This window comes from Oncorhynchus clarkii, unplaced genomic scaffold, assembly GCF_045791955.1.
Source record: "Oncorhynchus clarkii lewisi isolate Uvic-CL-2024 unplaced genomic scaffold, UVic_Ocla_1.0 unplaced_contig_9596_pilon_pilon, whole genome shotgun sequence".
In the NCBI taxonomy this organism is placed as follows: Eukaryota; Metazoa; Chordata; class Actinopteri; order Salmoniformes; family Salmonidae; genus Oncorhynchus; species Oncorhynchus clarkii.
In genome coordinates, this window is record NW_027257954.1 from 174,179 (window position 1) to 193,590 (window position 19,412).

The 19,412-nt window shown below is 45.2% G+C and overlaps 1 protein-coding gene across 1 annotated transcript in view; it reads right to left on the reverse strand.

Annotated features, from left to right (window-relative positions):
- LOC139394234 (collagen alpha-1(XIV) chain-like) overlaps window positions 1–19,412 on the reverse strand; it is a 229,138-nt gene that overhangs the window by 12,583 nt on the left and 197,143 nt on the right. The window contains exons 40-46 of the mRNA XM_071142256.1: window positions 17,646–17,699; window positions 14,483–14,536; window positions 13,768–13,839; window positions 7,272–7,307; window positions 6,418–6,484; window positions 6,083–6,271; window positions 2,353–2,430 (exon numbers count right to left, since the gene is read on the reverse strand). Of these exons, the coding sequence (XP_070998357.1) occupies window positions 2,353–2,430; window positions 6,083–6,271; window positions 6,418–6,484; window positions 7,272–7,307; window positions 13,768–13,839; window positions 14,483–14,536; window positions 17,646–17,699 (550 nt within the window). The remainder of the gene's footprint in view (window positions 1–2,352; window positions 2,431–6,082; window positions 6,272–6,417; window positions 6,485–7,271; window positions 7,308–13,767; window positions 13,840–14,482; window positions 14,537–17,645; window positions 17,700–19,412) is intronic.

The window sequence follows — 19,412 nt, forward strand, 5'->3', positions numbered from 1 at the left end:
GGGAGGACGACGATGAGAAGTAAGGTGGAAGGTGAGGGGGATGAAGGGAGGATGACGAGGAGAAGTAAGATGGAAGGTGAGGGGGGGTGAAGGGAGGATGAGGAGGAGAAGTAAGATGGAAGGTGAGGGGGGGTGAAGGGAGGACGACGAGGAGAAGTAAGATGGAAGATGAGTGGGGGGGTGAAGGGAGGATGACGAGGAGAAGTAAGGTGGAAGGTGAGGGGGGGTGAAGGGAGGATGACGAGGAGAAGTAAGATGGAAGATGAGTGGGGGGGTGAAGGGAGGATGACGAGGAGAAGTAAGATGGAAGGTGAAGGGGGATGAAGGGAGGATGAGAAGGAGAAGTAAGATGGAAGATGAGTGGGGGGTGAAGGGAGGATGACGAGGAGAAGTAAGGTGGAAGGTGAAGGGGGATGAAGGGAGGATGAGGAGGAGAAGTAAGATGGAAGATGAGTGGGGGTGAAGGGAGGATGACGAGGATAAGTAAGATGGAAGATGAGTGGGGGGTGAAGGGAGGATGACGAGGAGAAGTAAGGTGGAAGGTGAAGGGGGATGAAGGGAGGATGAGGAGGAGAAGTAAGATGGAAGATGAGTGGGGGTGAAGGGAGGATGAGGAGGAGAAGTAAGGTGGAAGATGAGTGGGGGGGATGAAGGGAGGATGACGAGGAGAAGTAAGGTGGAAGGTGAGGGGGGATGAAGGGAGGATGAGGAGGAGAAGTAAGATGGAAGGTGAGGGGGGATGAAGGGAGGATGAGAAGGAGAAGTAAAATGGAAGGTGAGGGGGGATGAAGGGAGGATGACGAGGAGTAGTAAGATGGAAGGTGAGGGGGGATGAAGGGAGGATGACGAGGAGAAGTAAGATGGAAGGTGGGGGGATGAAGGGAGGATGACGAGGAGAAGTAAGCTGGAAGATGAGTGGGGGGTGAAGGGAGGATGACGAGGAGAAGTAAGGTGGAAGGTGAAGGGGGATGAAGGGAGGATGAGGAGGAGAAGTAAGATGGAAGATGAGTGGGGGTGAAGGGAGGATGAGGAGGAGAAGTAAGGTGGAAGATGAGTGGGGGGGGATGAAGGGAGGATGACGAGGAGAAGTAAGGTGGAAGGTGAGGGGGGATGAAGGGAGGATGAGGAGGAGAAGTAAGATGGAAGGTGGGGGGATGAAGGGAGGATGACGAGGAGAAGTAAGGTGGAAGGTGAGGGGGGGGTGAAGGGAGGATGACGAGGAGAAGTAAAATGGAAGGTGAGGGGGGATGAAGGGAGGATGACGAGGAGTAGTAAGATGGAAGGTGAGGGGGGATGAAGGGAGGATGACGAGGAGAAGTAAGATGGAAGATGGGGGGATGAAGGGAGGATGACGAGGAGAAGTAAGGTGGAAGGTGAGGGGGGGTGAAGGGAGGATGACGAGGAGAAGTAAGATGGAAGGTGAGGGAGGGTGAAGGGAGGATGACGAGGAGAAGTAAGATGGAAGGTGAGGGGGGGTGAAGGGAGGATGACGAGGAGAAGTAAGATGGAAGGTGAGGGGCGATGAAGGGAGGATAACGAGGAGAAGTAAGATGGAAGGTGAGGGGGGATGAAGGGAGGATGACGAGGAGAAGTAAGATGGAAGGTGAGGGGGGTGATGTGAGGATGACAAGGAGAAGTAAGTGTACACAGTGTACATATTACATATGGATTAGTATAAACTGTCTCTACATACTACATGTGGATTAGTATAAACTGTCTCTACATACTACATGTGGATTAGTATAAACTGTCTCTACACACTGCATGTGGATTAGTATAAACTGTCTCTACATACTACATGTAGATTAGTATAAACTGTCTCTACATATTACATATGGATTAGTATAAACTGTCTCTACATACTACATGTGGATTAGTATAAACTGTCTCTACATACTACATGTGGATTAGTATAAACTGTCTCTACATACTACATGTGGATTAGTATAAACTGTCTCTACATACTACATGTGGATTAGTATAAACTGTCTCTACATACTACATGTGGATTAGTATAAACTGTCTCTACATACTACATGTGGATTAGTATAAACTGTCTCTACACACTACATGTGGATTAGTATAAACTGTCTCTACATACTACATGTGGATTAGTATAAACTGTCTCTACATACTACATGTGGATTAGTATAAACTGTCTCTACACACTACATGTGGATTAGTATAAACTATGTCTCTACATACTACATGTGGATTAGTATAAACTGTCTCTACACACTACATGTGGTATATAGTATACACTGATTGTGATTATGTAAGATGGAAGGATGAGAGGGAGGAGTGTGATGGGAGGAGAAGAGAGGAGTGATGAGAGGATGTAAGGGTCCTTACCTGGTGGTCCTGGGGGACCTCTGGGGCCCTGTGTCCCCACACCTTGACTCCCCCTTTCCCCCTTCTCTCCTGGGAGACCTGAGGACAGACGACACACACAGTACATATGACCTTGACCTTAACAGAAAGTCACCATGTCCTCATGCAACTTCTCACATTCTCCTAGTTACTCTCTGATAGCCAGTACACTGTTCTTCATCTAGTCAGACTGTCCTCTACTATGTCTGGTCTTCATCTAGTCACACTGTCCTCCTCTACTATGTCTGTTCTTCATCTAGTCAGACTGTCCTCCTCTACTATGTCTGGTCTTCATCTAGTCAGACTGTCCTCTACTATGTCTGGTCTTCATCTAGTCAGACTGTCCTCTACTATGTCGGTCTTCATCTAGTCAGACTGTCCTCTACTATGTCTGGTCTTCATCTAGTCAGACTGTCCTCTACTATGCCTGTTCTTCATCTAGTCAGACTGTCCTCTACTATGTCTGGTCTTCATCTAGTCAGACTGTCCTCTACTATGTCTGGTCTTCATCTAGTCACACTGTCCTCCTCTACTATGTCTGTTCTTCATCTAGTCAGACTGTCCTCCTCTACTATGTCTGGTCTTCATCTAGTCAGACTGTCCTCCTCTACTATGTCTGGTCTTCATCTAGTCAGAGTGTCCTCCTCTACTATGTCTGGTCTTCATCTAGTCAGACTGTCCTCCTCTACTATGTCTGGTCTTCATCTAGTCAGACTGTCCTCTACTATATCTGGTCTTCATCTAGTCAGACTGTCCTCCTCTACTCTGTCTGGTCTTCATCTAGTCAGACTGTCGTCCTCTACTATGTCTGGTCTTCATCTAGTCAGACTGTCCTCCTCTACTCTGTCTGGTCTTCATCTAGTCAGAATGTCCTCCTCTACTATGTCCGGTCTTCATCTAGTCAGACTATCCTCCTCTACTATGTCTGGTCTTCATCTAGTCAGACTGTCCTCTACTATATCTGGTCTTCATCTAGTCAGACTGTCCTCCTCTACTATGTCTGATCTTCATCTAGTCAGACTGTCCTCCTCTACTATGTCTGGTCTTCATCTAGTCAGACTGTCCTCCTCTACTATCATTGCATTAACTACTCAATAAGCCAGTTCTTTTTCCTCTGGTGGATGTGCCCAACCTAGTCCATTAGTATGCCTTGGTTTCCCTGCTGTACCATCCCCTGCCAAGCTGAACCAAGCCAAACTCCTGCTCTAGCAAGTCCTGCCAAGCTGAGTCAGAGGAGTGGTGGTTAATGGTGCTGTTTAACACCAGGCTGAAACTCTGTTAATGGTGCTGTTTAGCACCAGGCTGACACTCTGTTAATGGTGCTGTTTAACACCAGGCTGACACTCTGTTAATGGTGCTGTTTAGCACCAGGCTGACACTCTGTTAATGGTGCTGTTTAACACCAGGCTGACACTCTGTTAATGGTGCTGTTTAACACCAGGCTGACACTCTGTTAATGGTGCTGTTTAACACCAGGCTGACACTCTGTTAATGGTGCTGTTTAACACCAGGCTGACACTCTGTTAATGGTGCTGTTTAACACCAGACTGACACTCTGTTAATGGTGCTGTTTAACACCAGGCTGACACTCTGTTAATGGTGCTGTTTAGCACTAGGCTGACACTCTGTTAATGGTGCTGTTTAACACCAGGCTGACACTCTGTTAATGGTGCTGTTTAACACCAGGCTGGCACTCTGTTAATGGTGCTGTTTAACACCAGGCTGACACTCTGTTAATGGTGCTGTTTAACACCAGGCTGACACCCTGTTAATGGTGTTTCAGACTGGTCAGTCATATATCTAGCTAGCTATGAGGATGTTTCAGACTGGTCAGTCATGTCTCTAGCTATGAGGATGTTTCAGACTGGTCAGTCATATCTCTAGCTATGAGGATGTTTCAGACTGGTCAGTCATATCTCTAGCTATGAGGAGGATGTTTCAGACTGGTCAGTCATATCTCTAGCTATGAGGATGTTTCAGACTGGTCAGTCATATCTCTAGCTATGAGGATGTTTCAGACTGGTCAGTCATATCTCTAGCTATGAGGAGGATGTTTCAGACTGGTCAGTCATATCTCTAGCTATGAGGAGGATGTTTCAGACTGGTCAGTCATATCTCTAGCTATGAGGATGTTTCAGACTGGTCAGTCATATCTCTAGCTATGAGGATGTTTCAGACTGGTCAGTCATATCTCTAGCTATGAGGATGTTTCAGACTGGTCAGTCATATCTCTAGCTATGAGGATGTTTCAGACTGGTCAGTCATATCTCTAGCTATGAGGATGTTTCTGGATCTGTTGGTCTGGGCAGGAGGGGAGGGTCAATCCAACCCAGGACTTGTTTCTTCCATCAACAGTGTGAGTGACAGACCAGGGACACAATAGCTCATGAAAAGACAACTAGGAAAGTTTTAAAAAATGTGTTTTACATTTCTGTCATTTACCAGACACACTTCTCCTGAGTGACTTACAGTAGTGAGTCCATACTTATTTTGTATTGGTCCCCCATGGGAATCCAACTCACAACCCTGGTGTTGGAAGTGTCATCCTCTACCAACTGGTTCAGACCAGGGAATCAAACTCACAACCCTGGCGTTGGAAGTGTCATCCTCTACCAACTGGTTCAGGCCAGGGAATCAAACTCACAACCCTGGTGTTGGAAGTGTCATCCTCTACCAACTGGTTCAGGCCAGGGAATCAAACTCACAACCCTGGTGTTGGAAGTGTCATCCTCTACCAACTGGTTCAGGCCAGGGAATCAAACTCACAACCCTGGCGTTGGAAGTGTCATCCTCTACCAACTGGTTCATGCCAGGATATCAATCTCACAACCCTGGTGTTGGAAGTGTCATCCTCTACCAACTGGTTCAGGCCAGGGAATCAAACTCACAACCCTGGTGTTGGAAGTGTCATCCTCTACCAACTGGTTCAGGCCAGGATATCAATCTCACAACCCTGGTGTTGGAAGTGTCATCCTCTACCAACTGGTTCAGGCCAGGATATCAATCTCACAACCCTGGTGTTGGAAGTGTCATCCTCTACCAACTGGTTCAGGCCAGGATATCAATCTCACAACCCTGGTGTTGGAAGTGTCATCCTCTACCAACTGGTTCAGGCCAGGATATCAATCTCACAACCCTGGTGTTGGAAGTGTCATCCTCTACCAGCTGGTTCAGGCCAGGGAATCAAACTCACAACCCTGGTGTTGGAAGTGTCATCCTCTACCAACTGGTTCAGGCCAGGGAATCAAACTCACAACCCTGGTGTTGGAAGTGTCATCCTCTACCAACTGGTTCAGGCCAGGGAATCAATAGCAAGGTAATATACTGGTTTGTTATGGCCATCCAATGGCTTCTAATGAAGCAATAAGGCACGAGGAAGTGTAGTATATGGCCAATATACCACGGCTAAGGGCTGATCTTATGTAAGACACAACGCGGAGCGCCTGGACACAGCCCTTAGCCGTGGTATATTGGCCATATACCACAAACCCCCGAGGTGCCTTACTGCTATTATAAACTGGTTACCAACATAGTTAGAGCAGTAAAAAAAAATGTTTTGTCATACCCGTGGTACAGTATATGGTCTGATATATCACGTCTGTCAGTCAATCAGCATTCAGGGATCGATGCACCCAGTTTATAATGATGTATAAAAACACTGTACTGTACCTCTCTCCCCGGTTTATAATGATGTATAAATACTGTACTGTACCTCTCTCCCCCGGTCGTCCATCCTGTCCGTTGGTCCCAGGGAACCCTGGTCTGCCTGTGGGCCCCCCCTCTCCCTGTGGCCCTGGCAGACCCCTGCGACCAGGCTCTCCTGGAGGTCCCGGTACCGTCCTCACAGACACTGACTGGCTGGGGATCTGGTTCAGGATGGAGCTGTAGCGAGACAGGTGACCTGAGGGAGGAAGAGAGGAGGGGAGGGGATGGAGAGGTTTGGGGGTGAGTCGGATGAGAGATTGTTGTAGAGAACAGTATGTATGGACAAAAATATCTAGAGAGAGAGAGAGAAAGAGAGAGAAAAAAGCTGGGTTGAGAACTCACTCTGAATCAGTTGCTCACACACTTGGCGTGCTAAGGCCCTGACGGTAGCTTGAGACTGCAGGTCTCCCTACAAAACAAGCAAAAAGCACTGGATTGACACAGCTCCACGTTCGCACACACACACACACACACACACACACAGAGAACACTCCCAGGGGGCATGTTTAATGAACTAGTCTGTGTGTGTGTGTGCGTGTGTGCGTGTGTGCGTGTGTGCGTGTGTGTGTGTGTGCGCGCGCGCGCGTGCGTGTGTGTGTGTGTGTGGGCGTTTAATAACTCCACTCCACCTCTAACTCTGAGGCTGGGGGCCTTTTGTGTTGAAGTCTCCCAACAATCCAAGAGACTGACCAGAAAATAACACAGAGCTTTAATCTCACGAAGCAAAGAGGTTTTGATCCAAGGCTATTTAACATGAGCACAACATCCCCCTAAAAGGTTTTATTAAACACAGTGTACCTGAATGTCTGGGGTTTGATTCACATGTAACTGTTCTAGCAGGTCTTACATGAACTCCTAGAAAACACACTGTGGAGCTATAAACCGAGGGAGGAAGGCAGAGAGCTGTGAAGAGACACCTGCATCCCAAACAGCAACCTAGTCCCTATATAGTGCACTACTTATGACCAAGACCCATAGGTTTTCTGATCTAAAGTAGTGCACTATATAGGGAATAGGGTGCCATTTGGGATGGATGTTTCATCTGAGACACAGGGCTGTTAGAGAGCCTCTTAATCCCAGAGCTGATAAACTGCAATTATGCCTGATTTGAGGGTTGAAGCTACGGAAGTATTCCTACACTCCACTTGAATATAAACTGTGTCTGAAATGAAGCATTGGTCTGAGAGTGAACTTACCCGTTCACCCTTGTCTCCTTTGGTACCAGCAGAGCCCTGTAACAGAGATAATATATTATAAACATCCTTTGGTACCAGCAGAGCCCTGTAACAGAGATCATATATTATAAACATCCTTTGGTACCAGCAGAGCCCTGTAACAGAGATAATATATTATAAACATCCTTTGGTACCAGCAGGGCCCTGTAACAGAGATCATATATTATAAACATCCTTTGGTACCAGCAGGGCCCTGTAACAGAGATAATATATTATAAACATCCTTTGGTACCAGCAGGGCCCTGTAACAGAGATAATATATTATAAACATCCTTTGGTACCAGCAGGGCCCTGTAACAGAGATAATATATTATAAACATCCTTTGGTACCAGCAGGGCCCTGTAACAGAGATCATATATTATAAACATCCTTTGGTACCAGCAGGGCCCTGTAACAGAGATAATATATTATAAACATAATTTGGTACCAGCAGGGCCCTGTAACAGAGATAATATATTATAAACATCCTTTGGTACCAGCAGGGCCCTGTAACAGAGATAATATATTATAAACATCCTTTGGTACCAGCAGGGCCCTGTAACAGAGATCATATATTATAAACATCCTTTGGTACCAGCAGGGCCCTGTAACAGAGATCATATATTATAAACATCCTTTGGTACCAGCAGGGCCCTGTAACAGAGATAATATATTATAAACATCCTTTGGTACCAGCAGGGCCCTGTAACAGAGATACTATATTATAAACATCCTTTGGTACCAGCAGGGCCCTGTAACAGAGATAATATATTATAAACATCATTTGGTACCAGCAGGGCCCTGTAACAGAGATAATATATTATAAACATCCTTTGGTACCAGCAGGGCCCTGTAACAGAGATAATATATTATAAACATCCTTTGGTACCAGCAGGGCCCTGTAACAGAGATAATATACTATAAACATCCTTTGGTACCAGCAGGGCCCTGTAACAGAGATAATATATTATAAACATCCTTTGGTACCAGCAGGGCCCTGTAACAGAGATAATACATTATAAACATCCTTTGGTACCAGCAGGGCCCTGTAACAGAGATCATATATTATAAACATCCTTTGGTATCAGCAGGGCCCTGTAACAGAGATCATATAATATAAACATCATTTGGTACCAGCAGAGCCCTGTAACAGAGATAATATATTATAAACATCCTTTGGTACCAGCAGGGCCCTGTAACAGAGATAATATATTATAAACATCCTTTGGTACCAGCAGGGCCCTGTAACAGAGATAATATATTATAAACATCCTTTGGTACCAGCAGGGCCCTGTAACAGAGATAATATATTAGAAACATCCTTTGGTACCAGCAGGGCCCTGTAACAGAGATAATATATTATAAACATCCTTTGGTACCAGCAGGGCCCTGTAACAGAGATAATATATTATAAACATCCTTTGGTATCAGCAGGGCCCTGTAACAGAGATCATATAATATAAACATCATTTGGTACCAGCAGAGCCCTGTAACAGAGATAATATATTATAAACATCCTTTGGTACCAGCAGGGCCCTGTAACAGAGATAATATATTATAAACATCCTTTGGTACCAGCAGGGCCCTGTAACAGAGATAATATATTATAAACATCCTTTGGTACCAGCAGGGCCCTGTAACAGAGATAATATATTATAAACATCCTTTGGTACCAGCAGGGCCCTGTAACAGAGATAATATATTATAAACATCCTTTGGTACCAGCAGGGCCCTGTAACAGAGATCATATATTATAAACATCCTCTGGTACCAGCAGGGCCCTGTAACAGAGATAATATATTATAAACATCCTTTGGTACCAGCAGGGTCCTGTAACAGAGATAATATATTATAAACATCCTTTGGTACCAGCAGGGCCCTGTAACAGAGATAATATATTATAAACATCCTTTGGTACCAGCAGGGCCCTGTAACAGAGATAATATATTATAAACATCCTTTGGTACCAGCAGGGCCCTGTAACAGAGATAATATATTATAAACATCCTTTGGTACCAGCAGGGTCCTGTAACAGAGATAATATATTATAAACATCCTTTGGTACCAGCAGGGCCCTGTAACAGAGATAATATATTATAAACATCCTTTGGTACCAGCAGGGCCCTGTAACAGAGATCATATATTATAAACATCCTTTGGTACCAGCAGGGCCCTGTAACAGAGATAATATATTATAAACATCCTTTGGTACCAGCAGGGCCCTGTAACAGAGATAATATATTATAAACATCCTTTGGTACCAGCAGGGCCCTGTAACAGAGATAATATATTATAAACATCCTTTGGTACCAGCAGGGCCCTGTAACAGAGATAATATATTATAAACATCCTTTGGTACCAGCAGAGCCCTGTAACAGAGATAATATATTATAAACATCCTTTGGTACCAGCAGGGCCCTGTAACAGAGATAATATATTATAAACATCCTTTGGTACCAGCAGAGCCCTGTAACAGAGATAATATATTATAAACATCCTTTGGTACCAGCAGAGCCCTGTAACAGAGATAATATATTATAAACATCCTTTGGTACCAGCAGGGCCCTGTAACAGAGATAATATACTATAAACACACTCTTTGTAATGGAAGGAAGAGTATGCATGGTCAGTTTTCTCCCACTAAGTTTCAAAGTGCTTTTTGTTCTGACTCCCAGCCTGTTTAGGAAAGCTTGTCCTAGTCCCCTGTAGTGGAAACACTGTGACTGTTAGAGAGGTCTATGACCTGCTGGACCGTGAGCTGTCTGTTTTCCTTCGCCAAACACATAAAGCAAATGGATGCATATGTGAGCTAACACATTAGACACCAGAGACAGAAAGCTCTCATAAATATGATGGCCATTTAACGGTTCTGATATCATGCATGTAACTTGGACCACAGTATTTGAGGCGAGAGGTCATTCAATCTTTTGTGAAACATGGAGTCATGCATTGACTACTTTGACCGCGTGTGTGCGTGCGAGTGTGTGTGTGTGTGTGTGTGTGTGTGTGTGTGTGTGTGTGTGTCAGGTGTAGAGTATATTCCAGGAATGATATGCCAAGAGTGGACATTGGAGGAGAGAGGTGGAGCTCAGTGAGCTCAGTGTGGCCCCTAGCTGATCCTCTACCTCTCGTCGCCATGACAACCACACTGACAAGACACACATTCACACAGCCAGTCAGACTAGAGCTCTCCTGAGACCTGTGGAAAAGGGCAGCTATGACAAGTGTCTGAACATTTTAGTGGGATGTGACCAGATTACAGTGAAGTACAAGGTTTTACTTAGCAAGAAGAAGATGGGACAGAGAACCTAGGAAACATGAGAGAGGAAACATGACAGAGGAACCATGACAGAGGAACCACGAGAGAGGAAACACGAGAGAGGAAACATGACAGAGGAAACATGACAGAGGAACCACGAGAGAGGAAACATGACAGAGGAAACATGACAGAGGAAACATGACAGAGGAACCACGAGAGAGGAAACATGAGAGAGGAAACATGACAGAGGAACCATGACAGAGGAACCACGAGAGAGGAAACATGACAGAGGAAACATGACAGAGGAAACATGACAGAGGAACCACGAGAGAGGAAACATGACAGAGGAAACATGACAGAGGAAACATGACAGAGGAACCACGAGAGAGGAAACATGACAGAGGAAACATGACAGAGGAACCACGAGAGAGGAAACACGACAGAGGAAACATGACAGAGGAAACATGACAGAGGAACCACGAGAGAGGAAACACGAGAGAGGAACCACGACAAAGGAAACACGACAGAGGAAACATGACAGAGGAACCACGACAGAGGAAACACGACAGAGGAAACATGACAGAGGAAACATGACAGAGGAAACATGACAGAGGAACCACGAGAGAGGAAACACGACAGAGGAAACATGACAGAGGAAACATGACAGAGGAACCACGAGAGAGGAAACATGACAGAGGAACCACGTGAGAGACCATAATGTGCCATATGGGAGAACTGCTACATGGGAGAGCCAACTGCTTTGAGGCACACAATAAGAAACACGAACAGCTGCCACCATATCCATCCACAGAATGGATGCTGACATTGCTAACCCTTATAAAACAGCCACAAACATCTCATATTGTAATCCAAACAAACCCACGGCTGGAAGTTTCTCACAGGCTAATGATCGTCATGTGTAGAGCCAGATATCTAGCTGATCACAGGCTAATGATTTTCATGTGGGAGTCAGCTATCTGGCTGGGATCAGGCTAATGATCTTCATGTGTAGAGACAGATATCTAGCTGGTCACAGGCTAATGATCTTCATGTATAGAGACAGATATCTAGCTGGTCACAGGCTAATGATCTTCATGTGTAGAGACAGATATCTAGCTGGTCACAGGCTAATGATCTTCATGTGTAGAGACAGATATCTAGCTGGTCACAGGCTAATGATCTTCATGTGTAGAGACAGATATCTAGCTGGTCACAGGCTAATGATCTTCATGTGTAGAGCCAGATATCTAGCTGATCACAGGCTAATGATCTTCATGTGTAGAGACAGATATCTAGCTGGTCACAGGCTAATGATCTTCATGTGTAGAGACAGATATCTAGCTGATCACAGGCTAATGATCTTCATGTGTAGAGACAGATATCTAGCTGGTCACAGGCTAATGATCTTCATGTGTAGAGCCAGATATCTAGCTGGTCACAGGCTAATGATCTTCATGTGTAGAGACAGATATCTAGCTGGTCACAGGCTAATGATCTTCATGTGGGAGTCAGATATCTAGCTGGTCACAGGCTAATGATTTTCATGTGTAGAGACAGATATCTAGCTGGTCACAGGCTAATGATCTTCATGTGGGAGTCAGATATCTAGCTGGTCACAGGCTAATGATCTTCCTGTGAAGAGCCAGATATCTAGCTGGTCACAGGCTAATGATCTTCATGTGTAGAGACAGATATCTAGCTGGTCACAGGCTAATGATCCTCATGTGTAGAGACAGATATCTAGCTGATCACAGGCTAATGATCCTCATGTGTAGAGACAGATATCTAGCTGGGATCAGGCTGTTGCTGTTTTGATGTGTGGGAAACAATGAAAGCCTTGGGTCTTTTTGTCAGCCACACACACACACACACACATATTCTCTCTGGCTCTCTCTGCGGTCCCCCAGGCCTGTGATTTATGGTGTGCTCCAGAGCCAAACGATGCTTGTCTTTTAGCCCAGGGCTGAAGTGGCTGAATGGGCTGAATTCAGCTGTATTAACTGTCACCAGCCTCAGGCCATCATCAAACCAACAGTTGGCTCATCTCTCTCTCTGGTCCTCCGCTCTGCTGCGGGAGGCAGAGGAGACATTATAGACGTAGGTGTTGAAGACACCATAAACAACAGATGGAGACATTGAAGACACCATAAACAACAGATATAGATGTTGAAGACACCATAAACAACAGATGGAGGTGTTGAAGACACCATAAACAACAGATGGAGGTGTTGAAGACACCATAAACAACAGATGGAGATGTTGAAGACACCATAAACAACAGATGGAGATGTTGAAGACACCATAAACAGATGGAGGTGTTGAAGACACCATAAACAGATGGAGGTGTTGAAGACACCATAAACAGATGGAGACATTGAAGACACCATAAACAACAGATGGAGACATTGAAGACACCATAAACAACAGATGGAGATGTTGAAGACACCATAAACAACAGATGGAGATGTTGAAGACACCATAAACAGATGGAGGTGTTGAAGACACCATAAACAGATGGAGGTGTTGAAGACACCATAAACAGATGGAGACATTGAAGACACCATAAACAACAGATATAGATGTTGAAGACACCATAAACAACAGATGGAGATGTTGAAGACACCATAAACAGATGGAGACATTGAAGACACCATAAACAACAGATATAGATGTTGAAGACACCATAAACAACAGATGGAGATGTTGAAGACACCATAAACAGATGGAGATGTTGAAGACACCATAAACAACAGATGGAGGTGTTGAAGACACCATAAACAACAGATGGAGGTGTTGAAGACACCATAAACAACAGATGGAGGTGTTGAAGACACCATAAACAACAGATGGAGGTGTTGAAGACACCATAAACAACAGATGGAGACATTGAAGACACCATAAACAACAGATGGAGACATTGAAGACACCATAAACAACAGATGGAGACACCATAAACAACAGATGGAGACATTGAAGACACCATAAACAGATGGAGACATTGAATATTCTTCCATTTCAGGGATGTACAGTACAGTGGACATTGTGTAGGAAGACCATGGAAGGTCCCTCAATATGGGACCATTGACAGGTAGAGGACAGGAAATGTTGGCCCATGCAAATCCTGTCGTAACCTGATCAACTTCTTTCAACAGACCTGGGTGGTCTGATGGTGAGTCAAACAACCAACCAAGGGTCTGAATATCAGGTAGTTTACTTACAGGTGGTCCCTGGTCTCCCAGGGGTCCAGGAGAGCCACTTCCACCAGGGGCCCCGGGGGCTCCAGGACTGCCCTGGTAGAGAGACAAATGATCAAGGATGAAATAATAAACTACAAGTTAAGTCAACTTATGCACATGGATAAGAATTGGACCGTAATATTTGTATACACACACACACATATATATATATATATATATATATATATATATAGAGAGAGAGAGGGAGAGAGAGAGAGAGAGACAGAGAGAGAGAGACAGAGAGAGAGAGACAGAGAGAGAGAGAGAGAGAGAGAGAGAGAGAGAGAGAGAGAGAGAGAGAGAGAGACAGAGAGAGACAGAGAGAGACAGAGAGAGAGCCAGAGAGAGAGACAGAGAGAGAGCCAGAGAGAGAGACAGAGAGAGACAGAGAGAGACAGAGAGAGACAGAGAGAGACAGAGAGAGACAGAGAGAGAGAGAGAGAGAGAGAGAGAGAGAGAGAGAGAGAGAGAGAGAGAGAGAGAGAGAGAGAGAGAGAGAGAGAGAGAGACAGAGAGAGAGAGAGACAGAGAGAGAGAGAGAGAGAGCCAGAGAGAGAGACAGAGAAAGAGAGAGAGAGAGAGAGAGAGAGAGAGAGAGAGAGAGAGAGAGAGACAGAGAGAGAGACAGAGAGAGACAGAGAGAGAGAGAGAGAGAGAGAGAGAGGGGGAAAGGGGAAAGGGGTAAAGCAACACTTACGACGGGCCCTGTAGTACCCTGCTGTCCTTGTGGTCCATCCTTCCCAGGCAGGCCCTTAGAACAGAGCAGGCAGGATCAACACAAACTACTGCTTTCCTAGACAGTTTCTTAGAACAGACAGGATCAACACATAAACTACTGCACTTCATACAGTTAGTAGTAGTCTGAACACTGAACATAACCTCCCATTATCAAAACACCAATGAATTCTGCAGAGATCCTGCGTTAAAACCAAATAGCCTGAAACCCTCCAGAACAACACTAATGATAATGGTAGGATAATGTGTACAGTAAGAGTAAGCAAGTCAGCGTTTAAATGGTTTGTTATGTTTGTCTGGCTGACCTCTGGCTGACCTCTGGGAGGTTGGCTACGGTATCCACACTTTCAGTGACAAACTGTAAGAGTCCGTGAGATACCGTACTCAACCAGCCAGACTTATACTGAAGCTTTCAGACACACAGATGAATGGGTCAAGTAGGAAAGCAGGTGAGAAGGCATCATGGTGCTAGTCTGGTATTAAAACTGAATATCGCTCCATTTCATTAGTTGTGTCATTATAGTGAAACAGAGTGATATTCCGTTTGTATTCCAGGCTATTATGGTGCAGCATGGTTGCGTGAACTCCAGTCGATGATTCAATTGAGGACAATCCCCCAAATCTGCTTACATAGCAGTTCAACTCGATTAAATGAAGATAGAATCACGCAATCATTTGGATTGGAGTGAACACGAATAATACACAATCTGTCATGACATGGTTTTAACTTCCAAAAGTTGTCATTTTCAATTTCCTTGTAAATTGCCAGAGTGATACCAACAACCATGTGCCTGTCCTTGCTTCAAAAACGTAATGTCTGTCAAGGTTCACATCACGACTAAACGGATGCTTGACTGGAAAAACATTTTTTTTTTATTTACACTTTTATTGAACTTGGCAAGTCAGTTAAGAACAAATTCTTATTTTACAATGACGGCCTACGCCGGCCAAACTCGGACGATGCTGGGCCAATTGTGCACCGCCCGATGGGACTCCCAATCACGTCCGGGTGTCTGTAGTGACGCCTCTAGCACTGAGATGCAGTGCCTTAGACCGCTGCGCCACTCGGGAGCCCCATTGAACCGACTGAAAGTTGCACTACAACCCAAGGAGTGTTTCAGGACAAGCCAATTAGAGAAAGTGTTCCTCATGGGCACATAACCAACACAAATCCTCATCTATGAGCTATGGCTTGTCTTTTCTATGGTTTTCTGTAGTTCAGCATGGCCGCTTCCAAGCCCATTCTCTTTGCCAGAGTGGGACGACCAGTCCCCCAGTGTGGGAGTCAACCCCCAGTCAAGCAGTAAACACCTCCCAGTAAAACCTCATAACGAGGCTCTAGAGTGAGGCCTTTTGAAGGTCAAGTGTAGCTAGAGGAAGGGCCAGAAAGCAGGGCTGGAGCTGGAATGGGGAGTAGTGAACGCCAGGATGGGCTGTGGAGTGGGGCTGGAGCTGGAATGGGGACTAGTGAACGCCAAGAGGGGCTGTGGAGTGGGGCTGGAATGGGGAGTAGTGAACGCCAAGATGGGCTGTGGAGTGGGGCTGGAGCTGGACATAGGGGCTCCTCCATAAAGAAGAGCAGACCCAGAACTGTGGTTTATCACCATGGAGAATCAAGAAAAGCAAGCCACTTTCTGCCCAAATACAGCGTCAACTAACGGTCTCAAACTGTGGTTATGTAATAATTAAGTAAAATAAACACACAAAAATGGGACCTTTTCCAATAATGACTAAGGAAATCCCTGGTCTTGTTTAGTCACACAGGGAGTTAATTCAGAGAAGAAGGCTTTCGTGATTAATTATGTCCTGTGTTGCTCTAACTGATTCCCAAGAGGAGGCTATTGTTTTTCTGTTCTGATCTCTCTTGGCATCTTTAAAGATGTTACAAACTCAGATCACCCCTCTACATCTACAGCTTCATGGTTTCTGAGGTGTACAGCTACGTATATTCCATCAGAGTCCTTGGCAACTGGCCAATATTACAGGGAATGGACCAATCAGGCACTATCATTTACAGTACAGCAAAGTGTTCCATTCTTCATGAAAATTACTCTTAAGATGATTTGCAACATTTTAGCTGTAAGCATCATCATCATCATCATCGTCACCATCATCATCATCATCATCTTCACCATCATCTTCACCATCATCATCATCATTACCATCATCATCATCGTCACCATTATCATCATCATCGTCACCATCATCATCGTCACCATCATCATCATCATCGTCACCATCATCATCATCATCATTGTCACCATCATCATCATCATCGTCGTCATCACCATCATTATCATCATCATCATCATCATCATCATCATCATCGTCACCATCATCATCATCGTCACCATCATTATCCATGGCGTGTCTACATCTAGATAACAGTGTTGACCCCTTGAGAGTGATAGAAAGAACTGTAGAGGTTTGAATAGGATTTTAGAAGTTCTTAGAGGATCTTGGGAGTCGTCAGCTTATGGCTGTCGTTGAGGAGCCGGCCGTGAGTGGATAACAAGATGGAGATTCCATATCACTTTACACTAGTGTTTTCTTTTCCATATCTGTTGGATCAGTGCAGAAGCTTGTGTCATACCAAAGCAGATTCTGATGAGATATACTGTCAGTGGAAAAGTGAAAATCACATGTTAACATCCTTGGGACTTTAGGTGACTTCATGTCAGGTAAGTTGACCCTAGAACCGTTCTGTTGATGTAGCAGCCTGTGTTGCTTTCGTCAGTCTTTGGGATAAAAAAAAATGTGTATTATGAAGGTTCAAAAGCATCTCTCATAACTCATTTCTTTACAGCACATTTATTTTAAGTGCTGTGTCAGAGTATGAGACATGAAATTGATTCATAGGGAAATCAAAACAGCATTCCGTAAACATAAGCCAGCGATTTAAAGCATTGTGACATAAAAACGTCAGTGTTATGTTCGTTGTGAGGAAGGAAACAGAATTACGGGCTTCAAAATAATAAGAAAAAACGATTTGACTTTAATATTTAAAATTGAGCTAAAGAGCTCAGGGCGCTCAGGCTTTGAGCAGGTCATACAAACAGAATGTACATACAATACATAATGGAAATAATGAATCTGTAAGGCAAACAAAATGAATAGACTGTTACCCTCTGTCCAACTGGTCCATCTCTTCCTGATCCGCCAGGAGATCCACCAATACCCTGCAAAATATAACACAAGTACAGAGTCAAAGTGATTTACAACATGAGAAACCTTATTAACTCAGGTCTGAATGGTGAACATCTCATTTACAACATGAGAAACCTTATTAATTCAGGTCTGAATGGTGAACATCTCATTTACAAGATGAGAAACCTTATTAACTCAGGTCTGAATGGTGAACATCTCATTTACAACATGAGAAACCTTATTAATTCAGGTGAACATCTCATTTACAAGATGAGAAACCTTATTAATTCCGGTCTGAATGGTGAACATCTCAACACCTGCCAAAGCTCTGCTGTGTGTATCCAGTCTCCTACAACTCACCCAGCCCATTCCAAACATAATCATAACTTAGCTATGAGGTTATAAAATATGTATCTTCTGCCACAACTTTACAAGAGTGGTCGTAAAGCATATCAATGAAAGGTGGGGATATTATGCAGAGGAGGGGAGGGGAGAGTAGTGGAGAGGAGGGGTGTGATTAATGTTGTGCTGTAAGACCAGATCCTGGCACAAACAACCACCAGCCCTGATATCTTCCCTGTCAGCTATATAAACACACACACACACACACACACACACACACACACACACACACACACACACACACACACACACACACACACACACACACACACACACACACACACACACACACACACACACACACACACAGTCCCCATCCTGGCCCTGAGAGATGTGGTAATGGCTGTGAAGAGAGAGGCAGAGAGCAGAATCAGCAAGGCCAACAGATTAAGTGTTCATATTTCTCTACCACCAGCCAGACCCAACCAGTCACTCTGGTCCTCTCTACCACCAGCCAGACCCAACCAGTCACTCTGGTCCTCTCTACCACCAGACAGACCCAACCAGTCACTCTGGTCCTCTCTACCACCAGCCAGACCCAACCAGTCACTCTGGTCCTCTCTACCACCAGCCAGACCCAATCAGTCACTCTGGTCCTCTCTACCACCAGCCAGACCCAACCAGTCACTCTGGTCCTCTCTACCACCAGACAGACCCAACCAGTCACTCTGGTCCTCTCTACCACCAGCCAGACCCAACCAGTCACTCTGGTCCTCTCTACCACCAGACAGACCCTACCAGTCACTCTGGTCCTCTCTACCACCAGACAGACCCAACCAGTCACTCTGGTCCTCTCTACCACCAGACAGACCCTACCAGTCACTCTGGTCCTCTCTACCACCAGACAGACCCTACCAGTCACTCTGGTCCTCTCTACCACCAGACAGACCCTACCAGTCACTCTGGTCCTCTCTACCACCAGACAGACCCAACCAGTCACTCTGGTCCTCTCTACCACCAGCCAGACCCAACCAGTCTCTCTGGTCCTCTCTACCACCAGCCAGACCCAACCAGTCTCTCTGGTCCTCTCTACCAGACCCTATCAGTCACTCTGGTCCTCTCTACCACCAGCCAGACCCTACCAGTCACTCTGGTCCTCTCTACCACCAGCCAGACCCTACCAGTCACTCTGGTCCTCTCTACCAGACCCTATCAGTCACTCTGGTCCTCTCTACCACCAGCCAGACCCTACCAGTCACTCTGGTCCTCTCTACCAGACCCTATCAGTCACTCTGGTCCTCTCTACCACCAGCCAGACCCAACCAGTCACTCTGGTCCTCTCTACCACCAGCCAGACCCAACCAGTCACTCTGGTCCTCTCTACCAGACCTTATCAGTCACTC